At 26.0% G+C, this 19,902-nt stretch overlaps 1 protein-coding gene across 1 annotated transcript in view; it reads left to right on the top strand.

The window, feature by feature from the left end:
• Window positions 1-19,902, top strand: part of LOC112600506 (transmembrane and TPR repeat-containing protein CG4341-like) — a 267,606-nt gene that overhangs the window by 206,212 nt on the left and 41,492 nt on the right. Inside the window, 1 exon segment of the mRNA XM_025347744.1 lies at window positions 9,439-9,524. Coding sequence (XP_025203529.1) covers window positions 9,439-9,524 — 86 coding nt within the window.

The raw sequence follows: 19,902 nt of genomic DNA, 5'->3' as shown, positions 1-19,902 counted from the left end.
AGTAGTAGTAGTAGTAGTAGTAGTAGTAGTAGTAGTAGTAGTAGTAGAAATATTATTAGTATTATAATCATAATCTACGTAAATATGTAATTATTACAAAAAACTATTTTTACTCGTTCGAATAGTACACAATATTGCCTGATATGTAGGTATAAGAAATACGAGAAAATAGTGTTATACTATTATGAATGAATTTATTTTTATGTTTATTAAATACTTTATCCATTGCAGAAACGGCAATTGGCGATTTCAGAAAAAAAAGTGTACAATTATGACTGATAAGCTTAATATTAAAATTATTAGATTATATTATTATTTAATATTTCATTGTATATTACAAAATGGCTTGTTAAAAACATTCAAAGACATAATCATTCAATGGTAAAAATATTTGCAAACCAATATACTCAATTAAATTTAAAATTAAAAAAAAAAGTGTTCATATTTGTAATTTATAAACATTTTAATAGTTTTAAGCCTAGAACAGACATTTTAAAATGTTGTTATATTCAATACAAATTTAAATTATCCAATAAAATTAGCAATGTCATTTATGTACTAGCATTGCATTACCCGGAGAGATGTTTTAATTTATTTTTTCTAATATACCAAGGTTGATCTTTGGTGAATGATTGTTCAATGATAACCAATATTCAAAAAAAAAAAAAACTAGTTTTATCTAGTTAACTACATTTTTGAATGCTTATGATTTATCTAAATTAATATTCAACCAAATATCTATCAATAGTTTTTTTAATTTTTTAACGATATTAAATATTATAAGTTATAACTTAAATTTAAAATCAATTGATCCACATCCATATTAAAATATTCAAAAATTATGCAATAAAAAATCTTGAGTTAGATTGATAGACGTACTAATGTTAATTAGTTAAATAACAATACTATAAATGTTTTAAATAATAAAATTAAAATAAATTTAAATACTTAATCTTAAAGATTAAGACAGGTTAGTTTTTCATTATAATCGTATTTATCAAAATACTACGCGTATTGCGCATACATTTTCCATGCTTAAAATCGTTGAAAAATATGTTTAAATGATATTTCAAATACTTTATATTCAATAATATTCGCGCAATGGCGATTGTTCTTTGATCGTCAGTCGAGTTGAATAATGGTTTATATCATGTTTGTATAGTTTGCATGACACATGTCGTGTACGGTTTTTGAAGATATAATAAACGTGTATATATATGTGTGAGTGTGTATGAACCGTTGTACTTTAATCGGACAGCAATATGATATTTTACGTGACGAATGGGAAGAGAAAAATGAAAAAAAATATAAAAGTGTTTCTTTGCCACACGTCACTTTTGTGAAAGTTTCTTGGAGAAACATACCGAAAATAAATTTGTGTCAAAAACAACATATTTTGACCGTATCGGTTACAAAGTTGTTTATAGAAGTTTAATCTACCAAACTAGGTTACAAAATATCCGTACATTTCAACATTATAATAGAAATTGTAACAATAATAATAACGACATCAACAATAATAACAATATTAATAATTAATAATAATATAGTTATGTAATACGGATAGAAATTATTATTATAATATACTTTATAAATTTCAATATAGTATGTCCCTGCACAGACAAACCGTAATTTTATAATCAATTATATACATTGCATTGTTATTTGATTTTCCTTTAGCCGATTATCATAAATTTTGTGCATATCGAAGCTATTGGAAATTGCATATTTAATTTCGGAACTATTACCGTGTTATGATGAATAATTCCTTCGAGTACACAATACACGTTTTATAACTACAAATATACTTATACATACACACACCACATATACAAAAAAAATATTTAAACTATATTATACCACTTGAAGACGGTTTTTGTATTATTAAACATAAAAAGTTGTTATACATTATTTCAAACTATATTATATTGTATAGCATTTTATTTTTCCAAAACGTATTATTGATTTTAATATAATTTCCTACTATGTTTTGTACATTTTACTTTTTTAAACAATATCTTATTTATTCGTTATTCTAAAGAAAATAGTTTTTTTACAATAAACGTATAATTTTAAATCAAGAATAGTTATGTATAATATATTATACTTATAATTTTTTTTTTTTTTTTTTAATTCAGCTTGGTTGAATATATTGCAGTATAATTATTTTATAATGCTTTCTTTGCTATCATGGCTTCTCACATCTTGCCATTCAATGATTTTTATTTAAAAAAAAATAAATTGATAATTAATATTTTCATCAGAATTTTCATAAATATTGTATTCTGCTTCAGAGCATAAAATATGTTATATAAAGAAAATGTTGTTTGTAAAAATACATATTTAGGTTATCTAAAACAAATAACCGCATACATTTTATATAACTCAATACTAGTATACTATATTATGTGCATACAAAAAATAATTTTGTAATTGAAAGATCTCTTTTTCATACTAAAGAAATTATTGAAATTGTATCAATGGTCATCAAAATACAAAAAAAAAAAAAAAATTTAATTAAAAAAAAAAACAATATATTTTTATATTTAAAAAAAACAATAGTTACCTTTATCATAATATTATCTAAATTGTTAAACAATAAATGTTTTATCAAAAACAACTACATTCTGAAATAATATTCTGATATCGCATCATTATACGCACGTTAAAAAAATATATTGCATGACATGTTACGTTTAACATAAATAATAGTACACATTAATAAATTATTAAACAACTTGTTTATCTTGCTGAACTTCCGTTACCGTGTGCCTTGCAATTTCTATGTATATATTTTTATCGCAATAAAAATCTAACAAATTTACGTGATTACTTGGTTTAGAAATATTGTAACAAAAGTGTATATTATAAAAAAAAAAATATATATTTATAAATAGTAAATATTAGATAATGCATAATTCGGAAACAGATTTTAATGTTATAAAAAAACCAAAATATCTACTTATTCATATCGAAATATATAAAAAAAAAATATGAAAAAATTGCTTAAGAAAAAAAAATATAAATATAGCTTAGCAAAAAAATATTTATTTAACGCCTATAACATTTTTGAAAAAAATATAAAAATGTATATTCTCTGGAATATGAAAATGTTATGTGTTGGCAACTCTTATTAGTTACAAAATTTGATCTGATAGTTTTTTGGATTTTAGTTCTTGATTTTTATTTGTTTCATATTGTTAATGCATGACTGTTTATTATATGAATTCGTATGTAGATTTTTCTTTGGCTAAATGTTTTATGTTTCCTTGTGCTTCTTTATTAGTGAAATAGAGTTATTTGACAAGGGAATTTATTGAGTTTTTGTACATTTTATATTACGAATAACAAAAAAAAAAAAAAAAAAATGAAGTAACTTAAGTTAAAATCCTGGTCAATGTTTTTAATTCAATTTTTTTTATTTAACTATTTCAATTATTAACAATTGTATATATATATAAATATATATGTATATTTGATTGAACATATTTATGGAATAGAAGAAAGTTATTTGATAGTTGATGAATTATATATTATGTTTGTCAATATTTTTTCTATTACACCTTGTTTTTGTATATAATATTAATACCGTTATAACATTAGTACTATGTTCATAAAAATTAGTATTGTACACTCGTTTTATAGATCCATACATCTGCTCTATAATGTGTGCATATATAATGAAATATACGTGCTCATTAAAAAATACAATAAACCACGGTTTTATATGGAATATGAAAACTGCAAAACAAAAATGTCATTGTCATATTGTTTTTATTATATTTTTTACTGTTATGTGCGCAGACGAAGTTATTGAAATTAAAATCTCGATTTAGTAAACAGAAGGATTTTATTGAGAAAATTTAAAATATTGAATGTTATGAAAAATTAATCGATCGATAATTTATAATTTATATTCCATTTATATAAATGTAAAAATAATAAAAATAAGGTAAACCTGTTACGAAATTATTCTCTTAATATAAATGTCTATGAAAGTACTCGTATTTATAATAAGTTGTCATGTTTTATTTTTAATTTTTAGTCTTAGAACGGAATCAAATGTATTGCAATTATAAAAATTTAACTCTAACAAAATTTCGTTTTGTATCAATAAGATCCACCAGACCTATTATATTATGGTATGTATATATAGACCAACATAAAACGATGCGACAGGAATTGTTGAGGACCAATAATACCTATTAAATTTCGACAATAGGTATTACATATGACGGGAAAGAATAATATTTTTTTTTTTTGTGATGCATTGTGCGTTATATTTTGGTTTATCCGTTAATCATATAAAAGTATTTTATATCCAAGTAGGGATTTATGCCTCACCGAAACATATAGTGTAATAATGCATTATTATTACAGCACAATAAAAGCAACCGCACCATAGGTTTGGAAACTTTTTGTCACCTTTTTTTTTTTTTTTTGCTTTGAAGTAAATGAAATAAATTTACAATTTTTTACGCCTTTTTAATCACCATATCAGCGTCAGGAAAAAAGTTAAACGTTCATCAAGCATCTTACATGATTGACATCCGTAATTCTATGTAATAGGAATATTTTTTTTCTTCCGGATCGTGTGCACGTAATAATATATAAATATTTTTTATAATGCATTACACATTATATTTTTTCTATAAAATAACATCGCCGATGGTTCAGCAACCGAACTATGGTTAAATAAAAATCGTACAATTTAATGGAAAAGTTGTACTCGCCGCCTTGTCATATTTTTCCGTAGTGGCTAGGTGTACTAAACATAAGCTGTCGGAAATCTTAGTGACAGCTTAAATTATATCGGTACCTAACTATTCTTTAGCCATTACAAATATACTTAAATTCATCGGTCCAGTATATATTTCCTGCTATTTTCAACACAAAATAATTAATGTTGATAGGTTCGGGTTGGTATATCGTGCATTCCCTGGAGGTCAGGAGTAAAAAAAATAAAAACGTGAACGAAATATTGCGAAACGGCCACTACTACCAAAGGTTGTCCTGCTGGCCATAATATACGTATAAATACCTTGAAAATAAGAACTATCGTATATATAATTAAAGGCTGGTCATTTCGCCTGTATATATGTATGTATGATAATAATACGTACGCGCACCGTTAACGACCACTAATTTTATGTTTTCGTTGCACTAAACCCGGAGTGACTGTATTTTATGGTGACCGCCTCGACCGCGGCATTGTAATTAAAATTGTCTTTTGTGCGTGTCCCGCACCCTCTCGTCGTCTGTCTCTTTTTCGCACATACAAACACACCCCTAAAACTCTAACAACCCCACGCCCGGCCGGCCAGCAAATTTTATGCACTGCAATGAATACGCATTAAAACGACGGCGGCGACTACTGTCCGCTACCTCGAGCTCACCACGGCTAAGTGACCGAAACACGAGATTATACTATGTCGTGAATATCATGCACACACGCACCCACAGCCCACGTGTGTATAATAGTGTACAATATATGTATATTTCGCTCATAAATCATTTAAACAAACCCGCACACGTATAACATGCTAATTCTGTAGTCATAATAGTTCAGTTTTCCCACCACCGCCGCCTCCATCGCTATGTTTATATAATATAAAGTTACGCGTACACTGCACATTAGTATCATCATCATATGTATGTCAGTGTATTTGCGTCGCCGCACCGTACATCGTATCTTCGTCATAAACAGTTGTGTATATAAGTATACGAATGTACTTTGCGACGGAATGTGCACGTGTGTTTATTTTTCTAGGACAACTACGCCCGACTTCTCGGCATATTTCGTACTGAGTAAAATGTATAGGTATATTAAATATTCTTAGTTAGAATGAAGAGATAAAAATGATAAAATGATTTGATTATTTACAAAAATATATAAACGTATATGCTCTAATGACAAAAATGCCTCAACTTTCTAATTATGCAATTACGTTATACAAAATCAAGCTTAGAATCGATTCGATTTGAGATGCTGACATTTTTAATCCTCAATATAATACATTTGCAGCACCGGATCTAGGGGGGGAGCAATCCGGGGCACGTACCCCGGATACTAGTCATGAAGGAGCGCAAATTTTTAATTATGTAATAAGTAAAAAAAAAAAAAAAGTTATTGATATAGAAGGGCGCCAATTTTATATTTTGCCCCGGGTTAAAAAAAATGTTAGATCCGGCACTGTACATGTGCATTCGTTCAGTATGAATATGCAAATTCATAGAATTCCAGTCTCTAAATCTATAAACAATGATTTAAAAATTAATTATTCTTTTTAACTTTTAAGATCATAATGGCTAATTTATTATAGTTAAAGTTATGAGCGGTGAGTATATTATGATTTACGGGTCTTGGCAATGTATGAGTGGGGGGGGGGGGATCGAATGTCATATAGCGAAGATGGATTACCAATAGAATAATATTATGTGCTATGTATGGTACAATACATGTCAGTACTGTGCATAAATATATTTTACTATAACGTGAAACAGAAAAACTTATAAGTTTGAATACAACGAGAATAAAACCAAAACGATTATGCAGACAAAAAATCAATTAACTGATGTATTCAACATACGTATAATGTATAGCATATTTAGGGTGTATACCACAGCAGATAAAACTCGGGTCTAGAAAAATAAATGAAGTCCGGTGCAAAAAGAACCGTATAGTAGTGCAGTTCATCGTTGTTTAAGACCCAATAACAAAAGTCGATCTGACTGAATACAAACAGTAAACAGCAGAATCACAATCATCGTGTGTATAAAAATATTTATGTCTTTACATTTGGAATTGTAACTAAATTGGTATTAGTTTTTTGAAATCAGTCATTGAATCTCATTTTTAAAATTATCGAACATCGGATGGTATTATGCTATATGTGTAGTATAATACGTCATATTGAATTTGGCGACCCAAAGATTTAATTTATTATTATAGTATTGATTTGATGATATCCGACATTTTATATTTCATTAAATCAATAAACATACAAGAAATAAAATATTTCCTTTTGGGATGATATTATTACATGCAATATAATCTGTTGCTATAGCATTTTATTTTGTTTTTATCATTATTTTTATTTCTTTTAATATTTGTTTTCCAGTAAGCATCAATCGCGTACTTTTTTAATTTTTGTCATCAAGCTTAATTATATATGTGTTCTCTTCCTCCGGAAACTTTAAGCAAATAACCGGAGAAAATATAAGAATATTGATAGATTATTTAATTTAATTTCAAGAATTAATGCATCACATGATTATTATCACTAAAAAACTACGTCACAGCAATCATAAAAAACAAAATAAATACGTTACATTTCTGCATGTATATTATACAGCTAAAAACGTACAAATTTGATATTCTATTATATTGAGAGCATTTGATTACGATCGTTTTTTATACGAAAAGAAAGATGTATTAATTTATCCATTGTACTAACAAAACTAGATACGATAGAAAACTAGAAAATTTTTAAAACTGTTGTAGGGAATCCACAACGATTATCGATATAGATCATACTACTAATTTTACGAATGTCAATTCTTATCTTCCAATTAAATTTTATTTTAAAAGTTGAAATTGAAATTTGTTTATAATATTTTCTAGTATTTTGATTAGATAAGCGTAGTAACTTATTTATTTAATAAGCAAGTGAATCATACGATAAAAATAATGTCATTTTTATTTAAAAGACCATTTGATTTAAAAAATAAAATATGCATATGAAAATAAAAACATTAATTTATGTTTTAACAAAACATTAATGTTCATAATTATAATACTGGGGATTACACCTTTCATGCGTATTCAATTTAATATATTTACACAACTATACTCACTCTCATGCACAATTAAGCCAACTAGCAACTAGAATCTAAATATTTTTGTACATTTCGAATGGTCAACATAAAAAATTCTAAATACCCACTCAAAATATAAACTGGTATATTTATCCCCAAAGTTAGAAAAAATATTTATTTTTTTTTTAAATGTTTAGTTTATATCTATTAGACTTTTTTTAAATAAAAAATAAATTTACAAATAGTTGGGTATTTTAGGTTTAAAATGTAAAATAAATATATATAGTGTGTGGATGAAAGAAAATAAGTTAATTTTTAGCCATTTTTAAATTTTTACACTATTTTGTTTAAAGTAATCTTCTAAGTAGTTTGTATTACCAATATTTAAACGATTATCATATTATTTTGTATAATAAATAAATTGTGTAAAATTAAAGTACAGTCAATAATGAAATTAGTTTTTTTTTCCTATGGAGCTCAAATGATTCATTCTTAGGATTAAAAGATAACTAACCTCATTCTATCACGGGCTCCCCGAATAGTAATATCATGCATTTACACATTACTCTGCCAATATATTTTAAATTTAATATTATTACTACAGTACTCATATCATTGCAAACACACACACACATAAACACACACATTCAGACACAATATTATGGAATATTATATAAATTATTTAAATGTAGCAGTTATCACATAAGGATCAGATGAAATGTTCTTCTATTGAACTCACATACTATTATGTAATATATTAATAAACATACTTATTATAATAATAATAATTTATATGTGAAATCATATAAATATACACATTCGAACGCTGCTGCTACTATAAATACCTTCGATGCTTACGTATTACATGTAAATTACTGTTAAGCGCTTAAATGTATATTTATTTATAGTTTTGAACGCGTTAAGTGCTCAGTACGGATATTATTAAATTTAGATCGAGCCACACAAATTATATACGTTCCATTAAATTTCGTTGCTGTGTCCCACTCTGTGCTTGGACCACTTTTTTCTTTGTCACCCACATCCTATACTACTTCTAACGATCATTTCTTCCCCGTGCGGACATTTTAGGGGAAAAAACTGGCAATAACGATCATTACTATAAAAGGACTCTATATAATCGTACACTAGATTTTAAACCACGCGAGTATGATATCATATATATATTCGTGTGTGTGTGTGTGTGCTCGTCTAGTGTAGTGTAACTAAGCGTGAAATTTCTCTGTAAGCGCATTGCTACACGGTTCTCTCGTCGCAGTCGTTTCCTTCCGTTTTTATTTTCGTTAGTCACGCGTGTGTCTGTCCCGGGCGATATGATTAATAGAACACAATATTCGGCTCTAGCTCCTCGCGCTCGGTCGCGTGTGCCGATGTGTTTTAGCTTTTCCAGCGGCAATTTGTCAACTTGACAGCTAATGCTCTAGTTCATTTCGCCAAAAAGCTGAGATGGTTTACGAATACCCAAATTATATTAAAATAATAATAACAACAACAAAAACAACTACAATGAATCATAAGACTAAATAATTTCATCGCAGTGCGTACCTATACGCGTAGCATATCGATAATAACATTATATTTATTTATGTATGTGTGTTACAGAGGGAATTTGCTACGAGAAAAAGGTGACACTGAAGCAGCCGTGTCAAGTTACAAAAATGCAATAATGTACCGACCCTCGCTAGCAGGTAAATAATTTTTTCGTACATATTATATTATTATCAGATATGTATAGATTATTATTATTATTTTCGTATTTATTCGAGCTTATTTTTTCTTCTTTAAAACTACAATGATCAAATAGTCTAATATTGTATGCTTAGTCATGTCGTCATTATTTAATGTATCATTATTAAAATATAAATAGATTCTCTTAACCAAACATATCGATGAGTCATAATTAATAATTAAATATCTAAAGAATAACTTTTAAAATTCATTCTGGCTATTTTTATAGTTTCAGAAAAAAAAAAGGTTTTTATATAATTAATTTTTACAAACAAACAACGTTTAATTTTTTACAAAAAAGTAAAGTTTTTGAAACCTAATATTATAGTGTTAAATATAATTTAAGAAAAAAATAGTTTATTACAAAAAAATTGACCAAAATAATCAATGTTGTGCGATAAAAAATACATAATTGCATACGTCAAATATTTTCACAAAGTTATATTGAAGGCTTATTAGGAAACTCAAAGTTATAATTATTCTACAAAACAAATATAAAAAATAGGTCATTTTTTTATTATTAGTGGAGTTAAAGTAATAGGTGAATTAAGTTAATGGTTTTTGAGATAAAATAAATAAACTCATTATCTAAATATTTTTAACTTTCAAAGCTTCTGATGTTGTTTCAAATATTCAAATTAAGTTTAAATATTTGATAAATAGAGAAGTTGATAAATGTCTATATATATTGATTAATTACGCATGTAAAAAGTTGGGGATGTATATATATATATATATATATATATATATAATTTTAATCAATATTATATAAAAATTTATATAATAAATACTACTATATACATTATATAATTTGACAAGTTCACTTTTTCTGACATAATATTGAGCAATGAAAAGTGTAAAAGAAGCATTTTTTTTTTTTTTAATTATTATCGTACAGATAAAAAATGAATTGACAATTATTGTACTTGTATGTCTTCATTATAACACTTTGATCAATTTTATAAAGTTTATGATTTGATGTTTTGTTGAACTGTTATTATTGATTGAGAATTTATGAAATTGGTGGATTTCCGTATATAATTATTAAATGTTGACGAAACAATCTACCGTTTTACTATTATGTTACAATTATTAGTTGAATAGTTGCTTCAATGTTTGTAATTTGATTTAAAACTTTGTTAATAAAATCAAGTTTATCACAAATTCTTAAATTACCAATTATTGAAAACTCAATATTTCAAAATACTGATTTTGTGTTTCTTAAATTTTTTCCCAAAAATTATATAATAAGCCTCAAGGATTTGACTTAAACTTAATTATTATTATTTTTTTTTTTTTTTCAGCGTAAAAGAAACATAAATTCTAATAATTTATAACAATTAATGATAATAATCATCTAATCATATATTACAATTACACAAGTTATCATTAATAGTATTAAGATGCAAAAACAATTGCATAATAATGATAAAACGGCGTTTTGGATAGGCATTTTAGCTACAGGCCTGTCATGGTTTGTTTTGACTATAATAATTATAATATTATATTATATTGAGATTAATTTTTATTATATCTAAATATCAATAAAAAATCAGTGATTTTTTGACTCCATTGAGTAAAGATATTTTAAGTTTATCAGTGATATGTTTAAACCGTTTTCATATGAAATATAATTTGAGTTATTTAACAAAAATAATATAATATTTTAACGATTAAAAATTAACAATTTTAGGTTACTGGAAATTTAAAATCCATGTGATATCTGCTTACGTTTTTTAACTGAATACTTTAATAAGAAAATTTTTGTCCACTATGAACTTTATATTTCTTCACATGTTTCAAGTTTCCATGTTGCATAACACATTAATTTGCTGATACCATATAAACTTTGCCAATTATTATATTATCGTTGTTTGTCTACGTTTAAGTAATGTATAATATTTGTACATCTTAAGTCAAAACATTTTGATTCCCTGCTGTGAAATATAAGTCAGTTTTATTTATTTTTGGACACAAGAAAAACAGTTAAAAATTATTCTCGATAATAATCGAGCTTTTTTCATTTTTTTTTTTTTTTTTTTTTTTTTATCGTATTTGCTGCTAATAATCACTAGGTACAAACCAAAACATACTTTAACTTTACATGCTGTGTTATACATTTTGAGTGATTATAAAAATTAATTGTTTTAAGTTGTTTAGATCATATTTGAATGCAACAATATAAAATCTATGAGTCTGTAGACCGTTATGAATCAAAACTACATAAATCTAATTTCCAATTACAAGAAAAAAATGCTATAAATACATGTAGAATAACACTATCTATTTAAACTATAATAATATTATATATAAAATTTATTGATTATGACAAGTTATCGAGGTGATCAATGTATGATTTAAAATAACAGCATCAATACCATAAATTATTCATATAAAAGAAAATGTCTAGGTATTGTAGCTTATATCATGTAAAAATAATATTTTTTTATTAATTACAAGCAGTGGAGATAATAGCAATTGATAATAATAATAATAATTTTAATAACATAAAATGATTATTATTGTTATTTTCGAACTAGACTTACATAGTATACAATTTATCACATCTGTTCAATTATTATTGTACCAGAATTTTGAATTCGTTGAAGACGAATTCACCATTGATAAATATCAACAAAAGTCGGTCATACATTAACGAATTTCAATTAAACGTCAAATCATAATAGTCGTGAATAATAATATAATTATTGTTTATGAAATTAATCGATATTGTGTCTACCGTTATTGTTTAACGAAACATTAGCGTTTGTTAGTAATCACTATTACCAGATTTATTACAATATAATATGATGAAAATATGATATCACTGACAAATCTAAAATGCTAGGATAATATTATGAAGGCATACCTACAGCGATTATCACTTAAATCGATATTTTCTCTGTACAGTTTTGCGAATTTACTATTCTGTACTACAGTCTTCTGTTCCGTCTGCGATGTGAACACGACATGGCGTCGCGTCGTAACAAAATTATATTATTATTAATTTACTGTGGTTCTGACACAAAAATAAAATTATTTATGTGTATATATTTCTGTGTTCGTAAATTACGTTCAATAGCGTTTAATGAACATGCGCGAGCGTTTCAAAATTAAAATTAAAGAAATTATTTTATATCTTTTCAAACGTTGACTTTTTTTTTTATATTTCAAATTCAATATCTGTGACACAAAAGGCATTTAATTGAATCACGGGCATAGAATCACAGCCAGTGTACAAATCTATAATATTATATATGTGCTCATGATAATAATATGTACGTATTCACGTATATATCACAGCTGCAGTTTGTAATTTCCGTGCAAATTTTTTTTTTATCTTTTTAACAGACCCGCTCTGAGTATAATATAAGAGCACAATAGAGGTACGCGTATCATCTGGGGAATAATTTTAGGTACAGTTACTCTCGTATTTTTTGTTTTATTAGTCATCTACAAATCACCTATCTAGTACGATTATTTCTATTATAATTTTTATATTCTACATCTTGCAAACTTATTTGATATAGTTAATCATGGATTATATATATGTCATACATATTTTTTATTCCATCTTCTACGATATATTTTATTTATTATACTAAGTTAACCGTTATATATAGTAACACTGAATACTTCAAAAAAAACTCAAAAGTAAATTGTTTTTGAAATTAAAAATTATTATATTTAATATACCATCTAAAGTTATTAATATATGACTTAATAGTGATGACATAAAAGGTGTAATTTTTATGTTAAACATATCTATACTTATCAAATAAAATATATAAAAAAATATACATGCCACTCTTCAAACCAATTGCAGTACCAAATGTGTCCAAATTTCCTAAACTTCAAATGAAACGATAGAAATAATCGAAACCCATTAAAGAAAAACTGTTCAAGCCAGCGAAAAACAATCACAAGAAAACAAAAAAAAAAAACGCCATTATATGTTAATACAAAATGTATTACACAACTATCATAAAATTCGATCAGATTTCGGGATTTGACCACATCATATTTTATCGTGATACCCGAATAAATAAATATAGATAACGTAAAAAACACAATCAGAGAGAATCGGTGATTTTTTTCTACCTACACTTTACCCTTTTCGTGTCGTTGCAAAAATATAAAAATAATAAAAATGTTTACCAGACAATAACGCATGGATAAAAAAGTGCAGATGCAAATATGTATTGTTATATTTCATAGCATAATATAATAAAACTATAAAACTATAAGAAATACATGTGGAAGACAACTTAGATGAAAACTGTAACCCACGTTAAAAATAAAATCTAATAAAACTGCTCATCAATAGATATTATCGTATTATTAATAGACGCAATGATAACAAATGAGGCAGGTTTTTTTAAAAAAAAAATATATATATTTTTCTTTTAATTAACTTGGAGAATTATAACGATATATTCTAGAAAAATAAACTTATTTTTTTTCGATTATATTATAATATGTACCGTGAACTTAAATCGTGTAAAAAGAGATTTTAAAAAACACATACATTTAATGATAACATGACAGTGATAGTAGAATTTTCATATTCTACAATATACATTAAATTCCGTTCATAGTAAATATGCATATTTTTTACTGGCTTTATCGTTTTCCGCTAAGACAATATTATCGCATGTGTTGCTGTATGACAAACAATAGGTCAACTATATTATAATATGCATAATGCATATACTACAGGATTCCAACAGAAAAGACTTAATGACACGATTTTCACACCAGTATAATTAAATGAGAATATGATAATACATATGCAAGACATTGGACCACACTATAAAATATTATTATAACCACTATTATCAAGTTTCCCTTACATGCGGAAGTATCTCTAGGTATGTTGCTGAAAACAACCTTATTACGTGTATAACTTGTTTGTTTTTGCTCGTTCGCGATACCAGAATAACGTTTTTGATTACAACATGTATTTTTTTATGACAAATTTTCTGTTAGTATCTACCTACAATCTATATGAGCCTTTTGTTTTAAACAAATTCCGTGTTTGAAGCATCAAGATTTTAATAACTAGCATTCTACATCAATCATGAATACTTAACTACCTCTATCAATTCTTCCATTGCCTCAAAGTTTATTCATATGTCGGGTGCTTTTATTGTTTATTTTAATAATACTATTATTTTTATATTATCTGATGCTCTAATAATTCGTAATTGTATATTATGTAGATAAACCGTGTACACGGTACAATGGATTTTAATTTTAATTGGTTTTTCGCCGTTGACCGCTAACTATTTACAAAAAATATTTAGTGCATTCAACTGTCACTCTATTATACTATTATATTTTTTATAAAATATAATTTTTTTTTTTTCTATTCATTTCTGAATTTGATAATAGTAATATTGCAACTGCTGTAGTCGCAGCGTGTTCACCCGTGGAATTTTATTTTAAACTCAAATCAGAAAACCGTTCTCGTGGCTATAAATCCGGTTAAACATAAAACTATACGAGGTCTCCCGAATCGAAACTGAAATCCACATAAGCCTTGAATTGCAACTGTAATTGGATCCTTTGCAGGAAAACTTTACCCATAATCGGAAATATTGTACACCTCTCGGATTCACGTACATGAGGACAAATAGCTGACAAAAGAAATAAACACATAAAAAATAACTTTATTACTGAGTGAGAGAAAAGTTTTGAAAAAATAAATATATATATATATTTAATATATTATATATATATGTGTAGAGAGAATAAGATAGAAAAAAAGTTAAATAGAGATATGGTGGTGAACAACGTTTTCTTAACAATATCTCAGCTCGTAAAAAACATACTCAATAAATACAAATAAATTCGTCAGTGGGAATAAAATAATAGCCACTCAGAAATTCATATCTTTCAAAAGTGTACACACACGATTTTTTTTTAAATTTTAAACAGGCAGTAGTGGCGACTAAAAACAATTACTTTCATTTTAGTGGACAAGCAGGTGTTGTGAAAATATATAATGCAGTTATAAAATGGCGACGAACTCATATATCATGAGAATCGGTTGCTTTACTTGTTAGATGGAAAGGTTGTTATTATATAGGTGTATGTGAAAACTAGAGGTTTATAGGTAAATAAAGTCAAATACGGAGTAGTATAAATAGTTTATGCCTAAGTCCCTGAAACATTGAAGTCTATATTCCACGCCACATGGCATGTTTTTCGTGTTATAACTATAACATACGTATATTTTTAACATTACGGACAGGTGAATTATATATGTATTATGAACATAAGGTAATTTATAAAGGTAATTAGCTTATACTATACAATTTTACTATTGTCGTGTAGTTATTTAAATATTCAAATAAAAGTATTATAACGAAAGAAATATATATATTTTTATGTCAAATTTAAATGGTTGAGAAAATGTTGGGGAGGTGATAATGGAATACGAATTTTAGATTTCTTTTCATAAAAAATGTAGAATTCGGCCACCACTAGAAATAAATATTTTAATATATACTCTTATATAAATTTAAAATCAAATCAGGAACACAATTATTTATATTCAGTAGTACTGTGCCTCTCTTTTCACTACGATATAGAATGCGATGTTGTCTGGCAGCCATTTTACTTGAGTAATTTAATACACCTTTATATTTAACAGCTATGTACATACTTTTATATAATATCTGCTTGATAAAATCGACCATCTCTCTCATTTTTATTTTACATTTTGTAAAATATGAAAAAATTAATTTTTATTGAGTATAATATTTCATGAAAAGTATACTACTATCTTACATCGAGTATTAGTTTTAGACATTAGATCAGACTATACATTTTTGTTATTAAATATTTGTATGTTAATTTTAATTAAAAAAAAAAAAAAAAAAATTATAAAACATTACTTAACATATTATATGTATCACATTTTGTTTATATTTTGTTTTGAACATGTTTTTATCGTAGCTCTTCAATATTTTTTTTTAGTCTCTTCAATGTGTATATCTAAAGTAAACAGTGAAAACTGTGATTGTACAATGTCAAATTGTAGTGTCCATTTAATCAAAATTGTATTGCATTTTTTATCATATTTTTCCGTAAAAAAGTTTTGGTTTCCATTTATCAAAACAAATTATTTCACAAAATAGATATGACATTGTGATTTGGTAAATAAATACGTTTTATTATTTTTATAACAGAAATTATGTCATCGATATTCATTCAATTTTAAACTTTGTTTCTCGTTGTCACCTAACTAATTCGTAGAGTTATCTCGGGAATATATAAGGTAAGCATTAATTAGCATTTAAAATTTTGATTTATAAATAATATGGGGTTTATTTATTTGTATTTTTATGCTTTCCATGCATATTTTATAAATGTAAATCTTAACATAATTATATGTATAATATAGGATATTTACATTTTTTAATAATATTTATAATGTTTGTTGAATTTTTACCTACTAAAGAACATTTTGATATGACGCTTTGTTTTCAAAAAATAAATTCGATTATACTATTTAATGAAGCATTGTTAAAAGAGTTTTTAATTAACAAATACAAAATACATTTGACTAATAAATTGTATATTTGTATTTTAACTTAATTATATATGTGTATAATAAAGTTGATAGATAGATTTCTATTAATTACTAAATTTTCAGATAACTAAAATTTATAGAAAAACCTATTTTGTTAAGTTAAGATAAGTATGAAGTATGTATATTTTATGTTAGACAATTTCATAGTGTAAATAATTATAGTATAAAAATATAAGTTACATATTGTAGGTAAATCATAAATTCAAGTATGTCTAACCTCATTGATAATATCATATAAAAATGCTTGATAAGAGTTTAACATAACAAACTGAAAACCGAATTTTTCGTGAAAAATAAAATAAGCAATATAATATTGTATGCTTGGCCGGTTGCGGTGCTTGAATGATATATTATTATAATAACTATCTGGTTTGGGACGATAAAAACAGATGTCTGATAATCATAACAAGCTTCCGGAATGACACGTACCGTCAGGAACCATCAGTGATAAGAAGTAGGAAAAATGTAAAACAAAATGCAGAAAATAGTCCTATTGCGTTTAAGTTATTATTTATTAATATATTAAATTAGATTTACTGTAATTAAAAATTAAAATATATTTCAAGATATGGATTCTCTGCTGGCCGGGTCGTTAAAATACAACACATTCCAAATATGTTGCGTGGCCATGTCTCGATGTGTTAATAATATATAATAATATTAACCAACATCAAATTACTTTTTCAGTTTTTAATTCATTTGACGAATGTATTTTCGTTATTTTCTCAACTGTTTCGACTGTATATATGATACATATCGTATAACGTCGCTCAATACAAACGACGAGTAAATTTTGAACTGAATCCCAGTAAATTTCAATGTTAACCTTTCAGATGTTTCGAAAAGTATTTGATCTTTTGATTTTACGAAACCACACAACAATACGTTGACGTCACCGACTAATCCATCACTCGCAGAAACTTTACGCTTCGCGAAATCACGCGCAAAGAAAATCAAACTTAACTTAACGGCGCTCGTAAAACGTTGACGATAAAATATCTCATAACTATTGCATCCAACATGCCTTACGATAAAGAAAAAAAAATATGATATTAGGTTATTATTATACTGCAAACATTTTACTCATAACCAACTCTCTTTCGCATAGCTTTTTCCCCTTTTTCTCTATTATAATCTCACTATATTTTATTTTTGGTGAAAGTTATATTACCAATTGTTATCATAATTTTTCGAATAGAACGAAATAAGTGACACAAAAAGTATCACGTGTAGTAATATTTCAGAAATCGGAAATCGAGTCTAGAAGGACTCAACGTCATTATGCACATATCGTACTTATTTTTTTTTTTTACGGAGATGTTCAAAAATGTTCATATGGAAATATTTTTTATTAAACATTTAACGATTTAAATACGTATGCTATTTATTGACTCAGTAGTTCCGCCGTCTGAGCAATAAAAACGTTTCATTTATTTTGGATTACGTACATTACCTTTGTATATAATTATTAATGATAAGCAATACTGAATACGCCATACTAATAAGGTCAACTTGCGATTTAATATGTATTTTAAAATTTCAGAAAATACATTTTCTTAAAATATGTTGTTAAATATTAATTTTAAATTTAAAATATATATATATGGAATGAGAGAACATTTTTAAAATTATGCTTATCAATAAGGATATATTTGCTCTCGTCTATAGTTAACAGTGTTCGATAAACGTTGAAAATACAATTTTTTTTATATAACACATTATAAGCCATCATAAATACTAGCTATTCAATAATGTTCATCATATTCAAAATAAGTCAGTTTTATTATTTTACTAAAACACGATGCGAATTTACGATGTTTATTGCTATAAATGCAATTATCAAAAGCAATAATAATTTCGCAAAACTGAGATTGAACTATTCCGTTTATTTAATGTAGTGGAAAATATCGAATCCAAAACTTTTGCAATTTGTTTTTCTTTTTTTAGCCAAATTTTTACAACGCGTGTGTATAATAAATCCTACGACCAACAACCATTTTTCGTTTTATTTCAAGTTCATCGATTTACAACGGCACTATAAAAATTAAAAGTGTTTAATGAATCGGAAAATATCACAAAATCGTGATAACTTCTAGAAAGTATTTTGTGCTATATGTCGGGATATTTTATGATCGACAACTTTTTGTATATTGTATTTTAAAATCCACAATGTGTATCAAATATAATACAAACCTTTGTAAAAAGTTTTTCAAAGTTGTCCGATATGTTTCGTTTCCAGATGAAGTGTCGTAAAAAAACGAATTTTTTTGCGTCATGTTATACGTTAAACTATAATAGAAATCATTCAATCAAACTGTTATTAGCATCAAACAAAAATATTCTTACAATAAGCGTAGCGTTAATTTTCAGTATTTAAATTAAGATTTAATTGACAAAATAATAAAAAATAAAATATTGATGAATTTTTCAACTTAAAAATTATATATTTCTAAATTTAAGTCGTTTCATCCTATTTACTATAGTAATTGAATTGATAATGTACTTGCATAATACAATAATAAACAATCTATGTCTGCTGACACAAATTTTAACAGTTTACGGCATACGTGTTATTTATATATTACCTATGTAAGATATGAACAAACATAAAGCTTGCTGCAGTATTTATCTATTATAGATCCTGTAGTCTCAAACTACTGCATTTCACTAAATCGAGCAGACTTATATGTTTACTTTTTTTTGGGTACAGTTCTATCATCAAACCATCCATACATAAT

This window comes from Melanaphis sacchari, unplaced genomic scaffold (genome assembly GCF_002803265.2).
Source record: "Melanaphis sacchari strain LSU unplaced genomic scaffold, SCAv2.0 Contig65_pilon_pilon, whole genome shotgun sequence".
Taxonomy (NCBI): domain Eukaryota; kingdom Metazoa; phylum Arthropoda; class Insecta; order Hemiptera; family Aphididae; genus Melanaphis; species Melanaphis sacchari.
This window is presented reverse-complemented; position numbering and strand designations above follow the sequence as displayed.